The 16,477-nt window shown below is 52.7% G+C and overlaps 1 protein-coding gene across 1 annotated transcript; it reads right to left on the bottom strand.

Moving 5' to 3' along the window:
* Window positions 1-3,470: 3,470 nt before the first annotated feature.
* BAIAP2L2 (BAR/IMD domain containing adaptor protein 2 like 2) lies at window positions 3,471-15,649 on the bottom strand. Its single transcript, XM_040062656.2, has 14 exons — window positions 15,562-15,649; window positions 14,557-14,632; window positions 14,186-14,272; window positions 11,533-11,594; window positions 11,177-11,248; window positions 10,468-10,584; window positions 9,941-10,087; window positions 9,319-9,471; window positions 8,748-8,889; window positions 7,736-7,961; window positions 6,756-6,827; window positions 6,251-6,431; window positions 4,415-4,455; window positions 3,471-3,609 (listed from the first exon to the last, which is right to left on the bottom strand). The coding sequence occupies exons 1-14, from the start codon at window positions 15,598-15,600 to the stop codon at window positions 3,534-3,536; spliced, it is 1,491 nt and encodes a 496-aa protein (XP_039918590.1). The 5' UTR covers window positions 15,601-15,649; the 3' UTR covers window positions 3,471-3,533.
* Between the last annotated feature and the right edge of the window lie 828 nt (window positions 15,650-16,477).

The raw sequence follows: 16,477 nt of genomic DNA, 5'->3' as shown, positions 1-16,477 counted from the left end.
AGACTGAATAGCCTCACTCAGTTTCTGCCATTTTGCTCACTGTTCCCATGCCAGCTCCAGCTGATTGATGAGCTAGATCCAGCTGTACAAAAGGTGACCTGCTGCCAAGGCACAGTGATTTCTCAATCAGTGCTGGTGCTCCACCACTGCACCATCTGCTGCACCTAGCTACTTCAAGTAATATCTGCCACCAAACTTAGCCTGAGACTTTGTATCCAAGCCCCTCTCCCAGCCTTGCTTTTCTTGAGCTCATCCTGCACCACAAATTAAATCAATCAATCAAACCACTGCAAGACATCTTTCCCTCAATCCTGCCTCTCCCTGCTAGCACCCTAGCAAGAAAATATTCATTGGTTAGGGTTAAGGGTTAGGGTTAGGGATGCTCTTCAGGTATTTTGTAGCGCTGCCTGTCAATGATGAGCCCATAGCATCGGATTTTGAAGAGCACGTTGGACAAATATCTGTGAGTGCTTGTTTGAGTTTGGAGCTGGAGAGCACCTCTGCAGAAGCCACTTGCTCAGTGCTACAGAACTGTTTAGCAAAGCGTGAAAGCATTTTGACCTGCCTGCAGCTGGATGTTGGCTGAAAACAACGGGGTGCAGCGGAGGTGCTCGCCTGTGGAGATGCCTCCAAGGCCAATATGCCATAGCACATGTCTGCTGGAGACTTTTCCCCGCTGAGAGCCAGGCGGTTCAGAGCTGTCTTGTTCCTAACATCACGACACACATACTTGTCTGCTCACAGCTGCACACAGCAGTCACATCACACCCTGCATCTGCCTTCGCACACTCTGCACCTCACTGTCATTTTGTCCGTGATTAAGGAGCTTTATTCACGGGTAAAAACACCATGTGTGAGTTCCCATGCACCTAAAAGCTCACCAGCGTGGGCACCTGCCCTTCTCAATGCATCGCAGGCAGGTGGGCCAGAGCAGGCACTGCCACAGAACTTGCTGCAGGTGGCTGCAAGAAGACTTGTACTGACACCAGGACTCACAAGCCCAGGTTGGAAGCGTGAAGACCCCAGCAGGTTCAGCTATGGGTGCCAGTCCCAGATGGGGAAGCCTATTTATTGAGTGCAAGGGCCATGACACATGCTACCAGCCTCTCCAACCCACAGACAACCCCCTGGGAAAACATTTGTTAGAGAATTAAATGATGCAGGCCCAGGATGAATTGTCCTATTGGCTGCTGGAGCGAGGGTGCAAGCATCCCTCCACACCACTGACCTGTGCAGTGAAGCGATGACCTCCCAAGAACAAGCTGAGGGTTGAGCAGATCCGTCAGCACTTCCTTCTCCCGCTGGCTGGCACTTCCCGGCTCTGGATGAAGGTGCCTGGTTAGATGGTCCTGCTGGATCTTTTCTCCATGGTGGGCACAGGACAATGCCTGCAGGAATCCAGCACCTGCTGAGCAGTCTCTTGTGCTCCGCTCCTTCCTTCGGAGCAGCTACGTCCTCACAAGACAGCTAATCCCCCTCTCAGCTTGCTTCCCTCCAGTTCCAGTGATGCCCAGCAAAGCTGTCTGTGGCCGATCTGGGGGGACACCGTGTGGGGCACCCTCTTGCCTCCTGTGGGTGCAAGTAGTGTCCCACGGCACTCCCAGTGTGGATGTGGGTCAGAAGCTGCTTATGGCTTCAGGTCTGCGGAGACCAGCGGGTGCTGAGCGGGCAGAAAGCACTTCTCCACTTTTAAGAGGCTTTTCCAGCCAATGGGGATGAGGTGGCTGCCTGCCACAGCCCGAATCCCCCGGTAATCCTGCTGCCCAGGGGCTCCTTGCGTTTTCCCCGGCAGGGCAGAACAGGCTGGCAGGGATAGATTCAGTCGGAGGGATCTAGATAGGAAGAAGTGGGGTGAGGGTGAGAGGCATTGGGTGCTGGGGATAGCAAGGATGCTGGGGAGGGAGGCAGTGGAGGGGGAGACCATGTGCCCGTGATTCAGCAGGGGGCAAAACAGGTGAAGCGGCTGCTTTTGAATCTCCCTCAACTGCCAGCCACAATGTAGAAGCAGTGGCATGGTTTTGCAGGGCATGTGCCCAGCAGGGAGGTGAGACAAGGTGGAGCAGCCAGGGAGTTGCTGCCAGCCATGGCTCACGCTATCAGATCCTGCCCATCCTGGGCAGCTCAATAACCCCCCCTCAAAAACAACCTCCCCAGTGGCTGACTCACAGAAGGAGCTGTGGCAGGCGCTGGGGACAAGCCAGTCTCCGGCCTCACGTGGGGGAACCTTTTTACTTCCAGGGAGGGGACTGGGGCTCACCCCAGGTGGTGTTTTGGGGAAAAAAGTCCTGGGCTATAACCCCCTGAAGCCCCTCAGCAGCAGGGGGGCTGCGGGGGCTTGGCCACACTCACAGCCAGGATTTAATGTCCATTAATCAGGCTAATCAGCTAAGCCCTGGCCATCGCTAGCGCTCCATCCCTCACTCACACTGCCTCTCCCGTGAGGGCTCCCCCAGCACACACAGGGTATTCCAGGATTGGTAAGGCCCCCAGGGGCTCATGGGGAATGTTTTTTCCCTGCCCTGAGCAGCCCTAGGGCCCATGGCCCATGATCCAGCAGTGGGTGAGGAGAAAGTGGCCACAGGTCCTTGCTGCCCTCCGTCAACAGACATGGGTACTCAGGGGCAGCCAACAATGGGTAGTGCAGCCCTCCTGATGCCCTCCATGTCCACCCCAGACCCCTGGGCTGGTGGCTGCCCCATCCAGACTCACGGCACTGCAGCGTCCAGCACCACAACTGTGGGCAGCCATCGTGGCCCCAGTGCTGGTGGGGAGCGCCTGTCCTCCTCCCCCTGCATCCTGTGACTGAAGCGATGTCCCAGCCACAGAAATGGACACAGGAGATGCATTCTCCATTTTATTTAAAAAAACCCCATATATTTTCCACAGGACAATACATGAAGGAACAGGGCAGTGGCGCTGGACATTGTCATCTGCTCCTGCCTTGCCCCAGCATTGCCCAGCAAGGTATGGGGCTGCACCTGGGTGAGAAGGGGCAGGTGCTGCTACAAATGGACACAGCTGTCGAAGGGGCCAAAACCAGACCCTGTCAGCTGGACCACATCACTGGAAGCCTTCTTGTAGCCTTCTCTCTTGGGGTTTATTCTTCAGGTGGCAAAGGAACCATTGGTGAGAGTTCTCTTTTTCCCACAGCAGGGATAGCAAAGCTTTACCTTCAACATCCCAATAGCACTGCCCTGGCTGCAGATGATCTTAGCCAGCCTTACCCCCACCTCCAGCATCATCCCCTCTCTCCCAGGCCACTAGCACCAGTAACACCAGACTGCTCCCTCCCACTCCAGTACAGAAACACCGCAAGGGGAGGGAAGCAGGGATCAGTCCAGAAAGGGCAGCAGAGTTCTGCTTCTGGCTAAAGCACACCAGACACCCAGGTGAGATGGGCCCCATTGTCCCAGAGGTACAGGAGGGGAAAAGAGAGTTCACTCCATGAGTGGTAGCACTAGGTTGCTGCCCAGCTGGAAATCACTTCTCCTCCTCCTTCTCTGCTGAAATTCTTCACTGCCCACAGCCCTGTTTCATCGGATGATGGGTGCCGAGCGGTCATTGGTGACTGTGGGGCGCAGCTTGACTGTGGCAAAGGGGTTGGTACCTCTGGAATGGGAAACAGGCAGTTGTCAGAAAGTCTGCAAATACCATGCAGAGATCTCTGTGACCGAACAAATACTACTTAGTCCTGTTGCAATCACCTCAATGCCAAGGGGGAGAGTGTGGCAAAGCTTATTCCTGATTATGTTTTCTCCATCCTTAACACACCCCGCTGCACATTCCCGCGTGGTTCCCCTTGAACTCTCCTGAGGGCTTCTCACCCCCCCTCTTCCAAAGGATGAAGAAGGGACACTAGCACGTGGCTGTCTCTCATGGTAGCGCTCTACACTTGTAGAGTGTACACTGACCCTCCAAGCAAGGAGTTGGGGAGCAGAAAAAGGCCACAGCACCACACCAGAAACACCCAGCTGCGGGGGGATGAAAACCAGGGATTTATGGCAAGTCTCATCTCTACAGACCTGACTCATCAGAACTCAAAGCCACGTCCTTTTATGTCTCAGCCCTTTGCAAGCAGGCAGAGATGCACAGTCGTGCAGCTCCACACTCAGGCTGCGAGCTGCTATTGTGACCCTTCCAGGATGGACGGGAAGGAACGCGCGGGTCTGGACATGCGTTCAGGGTGCTCAGGTTCTACCTCATTTTATCTGAGTCAGGATAGGAACTTCCCAGTCAGCAGAGGCCACAATGGACCACCTCTGCTTCCTGTACTGGAAGGCAGGCTGTGCATTGCTTTTCCCCAGACACTACCTTGTGCCTCCCACATTTGATAGTTCAAAAGATTAAATAATAATAGCATTGTAATAATACTCCCCTCTGTCAGATGATTCAAGAGTGGAGTTCCACATCTTACCGTGGGAAGAGTTCAGGGGGCTGGTCAAATACTCCTGATTTCTGCAGTGAAAACAAAAGCAGCAGTGAGAAATCTGGAGTGGGGAATGGAGAGAAGAAAGGAGGGCAGGAGACACCACACACATGGAGGAAGATTTCACAAAACACTTAAGTGAGTTAGGAGTGCAAGTCCTCTTAACAGGGCTCTGACTCCTTATTCATTCCAGCTTTGCAAAAGTCCACAAATTCCCCACTATAGATAATATCTTGAATTTTGTTGTGGGGGGTTGTCCCTACACCGCAGGTTCCTTACTCTTCTAGGACATCTTTGTTTTGGAGAAGAAAGGAGATTACTCAGATCCCCAAAATGTCATATCTGAAAAGCACAGCAAACAGTGACAGTCTGAAGCTACATTTCACCCTCCAGCACTACCAGAGATGCCCCCTCATATTTGCCCACACAGCCTGGCAAGAATTCTGTCATCCATGTCCTCATGTGCTTCCTGCATCCATGGGGAGCTCCAGAGCTGTACCTACCTACCCTACTCCACATACTACTTAGAAGTGGACAAACCTGATGGACAAAGTTGGACCTAGGCCCTGTGGCCCTTACTCTTAGCCAGGAGATAGTGAAGGATCAGTGACAACTCTAAAGTACTCTAGTGACAAACAAGAAAGCCCCACATGGCTATCGGGACCCAGTTGGGAAGTCACACCCATCTGTTTGTGGCTCAGCTGGGGGGGATGTCTTGGGAATACATTTAAAGCGAAGCTGAGTCTTTCCCTCCTTTCTAGCGTGGTTCCACACTCTGCCATGTACTCCAAATGTTGCACACAATTCATGATTCAATCCCAGGTCTATCCCTACGCCCTAGCCCTGGGACAGGATTGAAAACCCAGTGACCCAGAGGGACAGAAAGGCTTCAGAGGCTGTCCCGCTATGTTGTGTAGCCTGAGGCTACCTGAAACCACAGAGCAGGACATAAAGGGAAAAAAGAGTAATTAAATGTTGCCGTTTTCAGTTCTTTGAGACATCCAATTGCTTGCAACTTTGCGCTGCCCTGGAACCAGTGACCATGGAAAAGGTTTTCCAGCCCTCAGTGAGACTGAGCAAGTAATGCCCCATGGGCAGCACTGCTCTTTCCTCCCCCAGGGCCTCACCTTTGACTTGGTTCTACCCTGTCAATTCCCTACTGCTGGAAGCAATAAGTGGAGGACTTCCTTCTCAGTATGCCATCCATAAGCCATGGGTTGGGCACAACTTACTCTAAGGCTCTCAAAAATAGCTGTGCCCTCAGCCTTTGCTCCCAGCCTTTCCCTACCCCAGCTGTGACTTTAAGCCAACCCTGGTCTGAATTTAAGAGAATACTATGAAACTCCCCTCCATTCTCTGAAGGGAGAAGGATGGCATCTCTGTTAGCTGGTCACCCACTCCCAGGCCAGCCTGGTCACTCCATGGTCCTACTATTAGCAGAAAGAAGTGCTGCCCTGGAGCCACCAGAAATCAGGCTGGGAGGTCATGGAGAAAAGGACTGAACTGAAGGGTCCCTGGTGAGCAAAAAGAGAGAGAAATGAGAAGGGCAGGGGCAGGCAGTCTCTTGGGGGAGCAAAGCCAGGCAGGGAGGATCTGCACACAACAGGAAGACTGGCAGGGTCATCAGACAAGGTGGCATGTGAGCAGACTGGATGAGAAAGACTGGTGCTAACAAGACTCAGAAAATTGGCAGGTCCCTTCACCAACATCAGAAAAGTGATTTTCTGTCTCTTCTGGCCAGAGCAGAAAAGGTGTGCCTTAGAGGATGAAAGTCAGGTGTGGCCCAACTCACACACATCCATCAGTACCCGCTCCTGCACTCACCTTGGAGCCAGCATTGCCTGGGGCGGCCACCCCACTCTGGTGACTGCTGGCACCCACTGAGAGGGGAGGTGGGCTTGGCAAGCTGGGCTGGGCAGCAACAGGCCAGTAATTGCTGGAGGACGGCGTGCTGGGACGGTCCAGGATGTCATCCATGCTGTGGCTGCTTCGCAGTGGGAAGGACCTGAGCAAGAGGAGAAGACAGTGGGATGGGAGTCAAAGAGCAAGGATCAGGAAGCAGCACAGGTGCTAGCACAACACGGCGTGTCTCTGGAGGAAATACATGTGTCTTGGACAGGCCCAGTTGCAAGAACCTTTGAGATGACATTGCACGTTTTATGGGAGCTGCCCAGGGAAGCCTGTGAGATCCCAGGGCACAACGAGGCTCTTGGCAGGTTCTCCAGCATGGGAGCCCTGCAGGTCTCCATGGGCCACACTCTAAACAATTACCCCACTGGCATTCGTGGTGTTCCAGGAGCTCCTGCCTGGACAATTGCCATCCTTTTACCTGGTATCTGGCTCTTCCATCTCCCTTGTATTCTCCAAAGGCTTGACATAAGCTTCAGGGAACCAACCACACCTAAGGCACAGGAACAGAGTCAAATGAGGTCCAGGCAATCATGGTTTGTGGTTCTTCAGATCCGGTTGCCAAACGCTTCTGATTTGCACGCATCCTACACATCAATCTAGCCACATTTTTACCGTATGTGGCAGGGTTCCTGCACTCCTTTCACCCATAGGTGGGGCACAGGCATTTTCATGGGACAGACCTTGAGCTTGGAGCAGGGCTCACTTTTCTTGGAAGCTGTGCAAAACCTGCGTTCCTGGGAGTAATGTTGGTGCAATCCAGCAAGAGACACTCCAACAAACCACAATCACAAGGAAGCTGTGGAAAACTCCTCCAGAGATTTTACAGAAGCTCCACTCCAGAAACAGTCGCCCAAGGAAAGGCACTGCTTTTGTTCATCTCACATCTGTGAGCATTCCTGCAGACCACGTCCTGTGTAGAATGGGGCAGGCTTCACACACAGATGTTAGCTGGCAGTGCCACAGGAAGGAATCCAATAAGTGCTGGGTGCAGCAGTTTCCATGCCCTGCCTCTGCTGGAGGCTATGGCAGCAGCTGCAGCGTGAGCTAAGAAGTGCCAGGCCTCTCAGGTAACTCCAGCAGTTCATGGCCCTGAACTGGATCCCATGACAGGAATCACTCAGTCACGTAAGCCAGGAGCCACTGCATCCCTGGCTCTTCCCCCCAAAGCCCCTGGAGGTTTCTTAGGCAGCCTGTCCACGCCAGCCCTACCACACTGCATCCTTTTGGCATGGAGAGCCCCCCTCACTGAAGACACAGCGTTGTCCCACTGAGATGGTGGGACACAGTGCCCAGGCCACATCAGGAGACAAAGGGGGGTGATAATTTTGGGCTTAACCCTTCCAGCTCCAGACTCAACAAGCCTGCATCTGGCCAATTTACAGCAGCAGAGTCACGTACGTGGATGAGCCCTCCAGTTTGCCGTAGAGCCAGCCGTTCTGCGCCTCCAGCATCAGCACCGTGATGACATCCCCGGGATCGAACCGCAGCAGGGTCCGGTTGGCACCCGTTGTGTGGGGCACAATGGCCTGAACTCTTGCTGTGCCACTTCTCTTTCTGCCCTCGCTGCCACTGCTGGCCTCACCGAAGGAACCTGAACGGGACGTACGGCCCGTAGGGAGCAAACCTGTGGGGAGGCATCCCAAGGGTCTGGCTGGAGTCTGGCATCCTCCTGCAAGACCCACACCGCCTCAAAGGGACCAGTGCTTTCCCAGTCAAGTAATTATTCTAGTGAGGAGCGAGACAGCCTTTCAGGGAGAGAGCAAAGCGTAGCATGTGAAAAGCAGGGTAAGCATCCTGCAGGAGACAATTAATTCAAACCAAACACGTTTGTTTTGCACTGTGTCCTCTTTGGCCGAATGCCTAGAGCATAAGCGCTGCATGCCCTGGGTGATGCCCTCCCTGCCTGCAGTCCTCCTCCTGACCTGCTAGAGCTACTGATTATTTGGGTAATTTATCTCTCTCCCTGTCCTTTTTTTACTTCTTTTAAAAACTTAAGCTGAAATTTCTCAGGAGGGGAAAGCAGGTGTGTCAGGGGTTAAGTGGCTGGGTTTCATAGAGCAAGCTAATATTTAATCTGGTAGTATGAGAGAAGGTGCTTTACTAAAATGAGAATTCTAGCAAGAACCAGTTCTTGTAGATCAAGGAGCCTTGAAAATTGCACATTTGTAGGTTACCAACCTCACACAGCCTGGCCTTGCCCTGGATGGACCCTGCTCTGGAGGCTGAGCTCACCTTCTACTTCAGCCTTGCCCTCTACAGCTCCCATAGGCACTGTCCTCTCACCATTCCCAGGAATGTGTCTGAGGTCTGGTGGTCTGATAGAGTGGTGATCCCTTCCCAAACCCAACCTCTTCTCAAGGAGCTCCAACCCGTGTCTCCCCACATCACTGCTCCCAGATATGGGTCATACTGGCTGCTGATGGTGTCCTCCGCAGTGGCCACCTGGACGACTCTGGCTGGGGAGACATTCTCATTTCTGGAGGGTCTGGAGAGAAGATGCTGGACCTACTCCCAGTCACAGAAGAAGTCAAGTCTCCAAGGGGTCTCTGGGGCTGTTGGAAAGAAAGAGGGCTGAACACACATCCACAAAGGCTGTGTTAGGCAGGAGATGCTCTGAGAGATATGCAGTCCCTCTTAGAAAGCCAAACTCAGCACATTCCTCCATTGCAGCCCACACACAGGCTAGAAAAGGGCACTGGACCTGGACAAGGCAGCAAGCACCATGGTTGGCTAAGGACTGACCTTGCCCTGCAGCCTCACCACCAAAGAACCATTGAATATTTTGCGTTGGAAGGAACCTTTAGAGGTCATCTTGTCCAGCTGCCTGCAATGAGCAGGGATGTCTTCAATCAGATCGAGTTTCTCACAGCTCAGTTCAATGTGACCTTGAATGTTTCCAGGGATGGGGCATCCACCCCCTCTCTGGGCAACCTGTTCCAATATTTCACCAAACGAGGTTAAGCTGCCTGTGGGCTCCTCACCATCTCGTGGTGGGTGGGCGTGAGCCGTCCTGATGGATACCCCTGGCCGTGGGAGGCTGAGAGCAGCCCCTGTGAGTGGCTGCTTGAGGGGTTACGGCTGGCTTCTAGCTGCTCCTTCCACCGTGGTGCCTTGGTCTGGATCATGCCCCGAGCCTGGGGAGAAAGAGAGAAGAGGGAGTGATAGACAGGGCAGACCAGATACAGAGGCATTCTAGGGCTTACACATACATTAGAGACCAGGCTCTCCCACAATTAGGCTTGTGGGAATGGCCAAACAGCTCCCAGCAGGCAGGAATTTCCAGGATGGCACCCTCCACCCGAGATTCCCTGGTACCAAAGACCCTGCTATAAACACCTATAGCACCCTTCTCTCCTCCATCACTCTCATACCCAACTAACCCCATGCCAGCACCATCCTCAGCCCCAGACATGTTCACCCAGCCTAGCAGAGCCAGCTTGAACCTCACAGAAAGAAATAAAATAGTTTCCTGCCCAGTCCATGCACAGATGCATCCTTCACCTAAGGGATGGCTCAGCCCTGGCTCCCTCCTGCCTGCGTGCTTCTCCCCCAGCCCTGCTGTTTGCACCCCCAGCTCTGCTCCCCAGCATGTCACGGCTGTACCCTGCTGTAAAACTGGAGGAGAGTGTTGTAGAGCATCTGGTGCTTTTCAGCCAGGAAGCGGTAGCGGCGTTTCTCCTCCAGCTCAGCCTCCCTCTGGCTCTCAGAAACGAACACCTGCATCTCCGAGCGCAGTCGGATCACATTCTCCTGTGTCACAGGGAAAAGAGGGAGAAAGTGATCAGTGAAAATCCAGCAGAGTGGACTCAGAGGAAGAGTTGGAAGGCGTCATCATGTCTATCAGCTTCCCGGTCCACTTGTAGTGCTGGAGCAGCAGAGAGAAGCTAGAGCAGAATGCCAAGGATTAGGTCCTTGCTTCCTGAGAGTTCCTAATTGAGGAAAGGGCTTGGCAGGAGTACCACAGGTCAGTAGCACCCTGTAGAATAGGAGTTTCCTACTTCCCAGATAAGCCTGCTGCCTTTTGAACACTGGGGCAATCCCTTGGCTAAGGCTGCTGAGAAACCAGCCCTGGCTCCCAAGAAATCATCCAGTTCTTATTACCAGCCCCCCTTCCTTCAATCACTGCTTACCTTCATCTCCCGGGCATTTTTGTCACGAGCCCGCTCCATTCTCCACAGCTCTGCCATGCACTTATCCAGGTTGGTGGCTCTTCGCTGGTATTCCAGCTCATACTGCTTCTGGCTCTCCTGCCAGGGAGAAAACAGGCTCAGAAAGGAACCAGAGATTCACCCACACTGTGAGGCAGAAAGGGTCCTGCTCTGATGGGTGGGTGGACATCTGAGTCCACTTGCAATCAGGCTTCTCTTGGACCTCTTATAAAATGTGCCTTTCTTTTAATTTTAAATGGCCCAAGAGTGCTGATGAATCTCCAGATCTCAGGAGCGAGGACTGGCGCCCAGCTGCCCCACCACTGGATATCTCTGTCTTCCTCTGTGACGCTACCCACCAGCATGGCCAGCTGGGCCACGGCAGCACAGGACCCATAGACAGGCAGAGCCTGTGGTTTAGGGGAGCTGGAAACTCTGCTTTTGGAATGCTGAATCTCTCAGCCCTGCCGGAGCATTTGGCAAGTTCCACTGCAGAGAACAGCCACCTGCCTTCTTTAACTCTCCATCATCAGTTGAACAAGGGGAGTTTGCTCCATGATGGGAGAAGGTAAGTCTCCCTATCTCCTGCTGAGAAGAATCACAGAAACACCTCAAGTGTTAAAGCGAAAACCTTTGGGTGAAGGAGAGAGGGAAACAAGAGCTGAGGAGGAGAATGGAGTTCATCACTTACGCTGATAAACTGCACATCCATTTTGCTGTTCTTCTCCATGTGCTGCAGGAGGTCCACGTGGAAGGTCTGAGCCTGAAAGAGGTGAAGGAGCCATCACCTTTATCCCTTCACCATACGTCACGTTACATGCACTGTGATAAGGGGTGGCTCATAAAACGTGCTGAGCAAGTGACTCACAGCCAGGCTCTGGGCATGCCCCAGCCCTGTAACCCTCCTGTGCCACATGCAGCAGGGAGGCAGGCACCTGTCTACAGGCGTGTGTGAGGGCAGCTAATGGGGTGAATATGGTAAATGCTGATAAGCTGTATTTAAGGAAATCATTTTATCCTCCACCAGCCCTTGGGAAAACCACTCACCACAACTTCCAAATCAGAGCTCAGTAGTCTCTGCGTGTCCGACATCTGCATCAGAATTTCACCTTCGGGGGAAAAAGGAGAAGGTGAAAAAGTCCTGTGGCAATTTTCTCGTGTGCCCAAAGAGGCAGACCAGCAGCATGCAGCTCAGGCTGATGATACACAGTTGTGAAAGTCCAAGAGATATGACAAAGCACTGTTCTCTGCACCCTGATAGCCTTCCTTTGCAGGCACTGCCAATGCAGGGCTGTTCCAGCCCACGTGGTTGCTGAACCGGTGCTCTGCCACAGCCCCAGGTGTCAGCAGGCAGCCTGGCCTCTGCCACGGGCTGGGAGCGCTGCGTTTGTGCCCTGCCACAGCCCCTACAGGCCCCATTGCTAACCCCAATGGTTTCTCAGCTGCGGTGCAGACTTCTGGCTGTCCTACGGGAAGGCAGCTCCAGCACCCACTCCAATGCTGTGCACAGTCCCACTTCACCGGTGTTTGCAGTATGAAACCAGGAGAAGGAGACTGATGACAGGGAAGAGAGGAGCTAGCTGGGAGGTGCAGATGACAAAAAGAGTCTGCAGAAGGGGCACATCTTCTAGAAGATTTATTCTAAAACGTTTAACAGCGGAGCAGTACCCTGACCACATTTTCAGCAGTTGGCACCAGGCTGCAGAGTTATTTACACTGCTGAGTATGAGTCCCTCCGCCCCAAGCTGCCATTCCAGCCGCTTGCAGGCTCAGGAGGACAAAACCCCATCAGCTGTTGTCAGTGCACGCTCCCTGGCTTTTCCCCTCTGTCATGGGTTAGTGGGGTTAGTGCAGTTTAGTTTTTTTAGTCATAGAGGAATGTAGAATGATTTTCCCGGTCAGGACCTGGGAATTGCTTTGAAAGGACAGGGACCTATCAGAGGGTTGGAATATTGGCATCTGTTTTGACCACTGAAAAATGTCGGTTACTACTTTGGGAAGTACACTATAAAACCCCTTGATTTCGTGCAGGTCCCCCCTTTTTCCCTTTGGCCAGAGAGAGACAGGTAACATCGAGCTGGGCCTGCTGCTCTCCCCCTTTTTGTGGGGAGCTGCCTGAGGCCTGGCCGGATTCCATCGGCTCCCAGGTGAAGGGTGGGGGAAGGAGAGGTTGCTGCTTTACAACAGCTACTTTCTCTGAACTTCCCTGGAGCAGGGAGAGATCTCTGCCGGGCCCCTGATAAGAGCTATGGGCATTGTTTAGGCCGAGGCCGCCCCGATTTACACCGAGGGGTGGGCTGAAAAGGCATTTATGATCCTGCCTGGTTTTATTTTTTTTTTTTTTGTGATTCCGGACTCCCCGGGCGCTCCGATCTCTGATGTTTCTGTGTGAGTTCTTCCTCCTTCACAAGGGTGGCCTTGAACGAGCTACCTCGGGAGAGAAGAGACTCCGGGCAGATTTAACCCTTTCCTGGCAACATGAAGCTTCCAGAGCTTGGCCCTTCTCTGAGAGAGTAAGAAAGGACAGAGTGAACATAAAGAAGAAACAGCATAAAGTCAGTAGAGCAAGAGTGAAAAGACTGTTAGGACAAAGGGTTGAGGAGTTGGTTGTTACATTCTTATTGAGCCATGGAAATGACCTCTATGTTTAGATTATCCCTTTAAAGCATGGGAAATATATGCATTTAGGAAGAGGATTGTTTAGATTTTTGTGTGGATTTGAGCAAAGGAGTTTGTGATGGACTATAATATTAATTCTATAAGATGCTTGAACAGAGATAGAGATGAGAAGCCCTCTGCACCAGTGAAGAAGTGAGAAGATATCTCTGTTCCTTGAGATGAAGAATCCTTTGCTTTGGAGTTATTCATCTTTAAAAGGTGACACTCCAGTATGTAAAAGTCTAAGACCCATGACCCATAAGCAGCTTGGGAACCTGCTAATGGGAGGGGTCACAAAGGCAGGTTTCCCTGGGCGGCTCTTTTTGTGACAGTTTAAAAACCCACAAGAGAATTCTAAGTTGTCAGTGGGATCCATCACTCTAAGAGAGACTCTTCTCCTAAAGAATTAATGAAAGACTAATGGTGAAACTGACTGAAAATTACAAGTTTTGTCTCTTAATATTTTTTTGTAGGAAAGTTAACAGTTTGTAAGGGGAAGGGTGTTTTTAGAGTTTAATTCTGTTTTATTTTAGTTTTTTTCCCAACTTTCTTTTTCTACTTTTTTAGTGTGTGTTAATAATAATATTGTTTGTTCATTTTTAAGGTTGATCCTGCTTTGTTTTTCTCGTAGTCTCTCTCCCACAGAAAAAGAGTGAGTACTAAGACCAGAATTTAGTAAACGTGAAACCCCTACATCCTCACACCTCCAAGGACGAGAAAAATGCTTCCTCTGTGATGAATCTCTGGTGGCAAGAGGCCTCAACAGGGACTGGTCTCTGTGAGAGGTCCATCACAGGAGCTGAGCTCACTCACTGATCTCACAGAGATACAGGGGAGAGTGCTGGGACTGTGAGAAGTATTCAAGGACACGCAGTAAATTTGACTGTCACCACCTGGACAGGGCCTGTTACAGAGAGACACCATTTAGAGGAGCTGTCTTTCTTACCCCAGTACCTGGAAATGGACCAACTAAGGGAGAAGGTCAAAAAATTGTACCTGTGGCTCACCACAGGAGAGAAGATGATGTGCAGGAGAGTCTTACCCAGCATGCGAGAGGTGGAACTCTGCAGTGCTTGCTCCCCAATCTTCTCAATTGCCTTAAAATACACCTCGGCTGCTTTGGATAATGCTGTGGGGAGACGAGAGGGGTGGTAAGGGTCTGGCCTGCCTTCCCACCACCACCAGCTCCAGCAAGCAGCACACAGAACAGTCACCTCCTGGTGCTTTGCCTATATAGGCACCCCATCTCTCCCCATCAGCAGAGGGTCCTGGAGCTGAAGAGTGCTTAAGAGCGGCTCAGGACACGTCAGAGGTAGCAGACCAGCACCCTTGTCCTAGGTGAGGGGATAGGGGATGCCCAGGCTGGATGCAACGCTGTGATCCAGAGCCCTGGCTGTGTGGGACCCCACTCACCGTGGAAGGCACGCAGGTAGTTGTTCCCGAGGTACACCAGGTTCTCCAGCGCAGGGTTGAACTGCTCCAGGATACTCTGTGGCCAGGCAGGAGCATGTTAATGCCATTCTTCCTCATGCCCAGAGACCTCAGCAGGTCAAGGCCCCTGTGCTGTGGTTTGGCTGGGTGAGAGCCCCCTCTGGAGCACTGGAATGGAGGCAATGTACAGCCAAGCACAGCCAGCCCCCTGCATCGAGACTGGTTAGCCATTTCAGCTGCTCTTAGCCTTCCCGAGCCAGCCAGGAGAGGAGCCGTGCCAGAGGCCAAGGTAGCCCACTGCAGAGCCAAGGGGTTGCACAAATGAGGATGGCTTTCTCCTAAGGGCCCACACCCACTGCAGGCAGGGGAGTAACTGCAGGGGATCTGAGCAGCCTTTTCCCTCATCCCACAGCCAGCCAGAGGGCCACTGCTTATTATCCAGGCATGAACGCAACCTTTTCCTGGCCAGGACATGGTGCACTGCCAGACTCAGCAGTTTAGTAAGAGAACGGATGGACAACCAGCTTCTCTGCTTTTATTTGCAATTATCAAAGGTGTCCATTGACTACAGAGAAGACCAGAGACTGGAAAAAGTAATTCCCGACTTCTCTCAGCCCTTCCCCTGCTTAGCTCAGGACTGAGGTGTGTGGGGAAGCATTTATGAGGTCAGAGACTCTTTCAAGGGATGGGCAAAACGGCCGATCGAACATCTTCCTGCAAGCAACCAGGGTGTGTTTCCCTTCAAGTTCCATGTCCAAACCACCCTGGCTGCTCAGTTCCTTCACAAATCTGCCCTTAGGACCCGCACTGCCCTCTCCTCCTGCTCCCAAACACAGCCCAGAACCCACAGGAGCTGCTGCAGTACAGCCTGGGAATGGATTCAGCCCTCAGCTGTTCACCCAAGCAAGCCTCTGGCAGAAAACACTCATCTCCCACCCACACATCTCCCATATGCAGTCAGGAGCAGCCTTAGATGCCCACACTCACCTTATAGATGGAGATGGTGGATCTGTAGGACAGATCCATCTCTGGAGCCTATTCAGTCTCCCACAGAGAAGCAAGGAGCAAAGGAGGGTGCAAAGTGCTATTCTGGCCTGGAGGACTCTGCTTCTGCACAGCCAGCTGGATGGAAAGAGCCTGGAACCCAGCAAGGAAGGACAGCAGGAAGACACAGACGTGGTACAAAGGGAGCACTGATGGAGTTTAATAATTCACCAGCCGATAGGTTGGAACTTGATCTCTGGAAGTAACCAGACTCTGGGGGAGAGAGGAATCCTGCAGCAGCCAGCACGGTCATGTGACTGCCTCTTTGCATTATTGATTGCCAGCTTGGTACCCAGCTCTGCCCGTCCCGACACCTGCAGCGCCGGCCACCTGCCCGAGGCGCTGCGTTATGCCTTGCTGCCTCCGGCACTGCCAGCGCTCCAGCGTGGCTTGCTCGGCCCCACCGCACTGACCAAGTGAGGCACCTCGACAGCCAGGAGATCCCTATCAGCTTGTGATCGCAGGCAGCAAAGAGCGGCAGGCAGGGGACAATGCAAGGAAAGCTCTACACAAATTTCAGCTCTTCCCTGCCCGTATTCCCCCACCCCAGGCTTCAGCCCTCTGGCTCTTAGCCTCCCTCCCACTCCCACTCCCAGTGAAACTCTTAACAGCAGGAAGAGGCTTCTGTCTGAACCCTTTCACAGGTTTCACCTCTGGTGAGCTGGGACCAGCACGGCCATTGTGATTTCTTCTGGGCATGTGCCTGGGAAGAGATGAATCAAGCAAAACCCAGTGTTCTATTTTTTAGGCCTGGACAGGTGCAAGAGGCTCCTCATTGAGAGGTCCAAAGCCTCTCTACTCTGGTTGCAACTGCTGTGAGGTAACCAGCCACTCACCCATATGCTCCGAGGGCTGGCTG

Source organism: Hirundo rustica, chromosome 4 (assembly GCF_015227805.2).
Source record: "Hirundo rustica isolate bHirRus1 chromosome 4, bHirRus1.pri.v3, whole genome shotgun sequence".
Taxonomy (NCBI): domain Eukaryota; kingdom Metazoa; phylum Chordata; class Aves; order Passeriformes; family Hirundinidae; genus Hirundo; species Hirundo rustica.
Note: the sequence above shows the minus strand (reverse complement) of the source record. Positions and strands in the feature narration are given on the sequence as shown.

Excerpts from the sequence above, each read along its gene's own strand:
- BAIAP2L2 (XM_040062656.2), bottom strand. The coding sequence starts at position 15,600 with ATGGATCTGTCCTACAGATCCACCATCTCCATCTATAAG. Across the intron at positions 11,595-14,185 it reads TTCCACCTCTCGCATGCTGG|GTGAAATTCTGATGCAGATG; the intron begins GTAAGACTCTCC and ends TTTCCCCCGAAG. Across the intron at positions 10,585-11,176 it reads TGGATGTGCAGTTTATCAGC|GAGAGCCAGAAGCAGTATGA; the intron begins GTAAGTGATGAA and ends TCTCCCTGGCAG.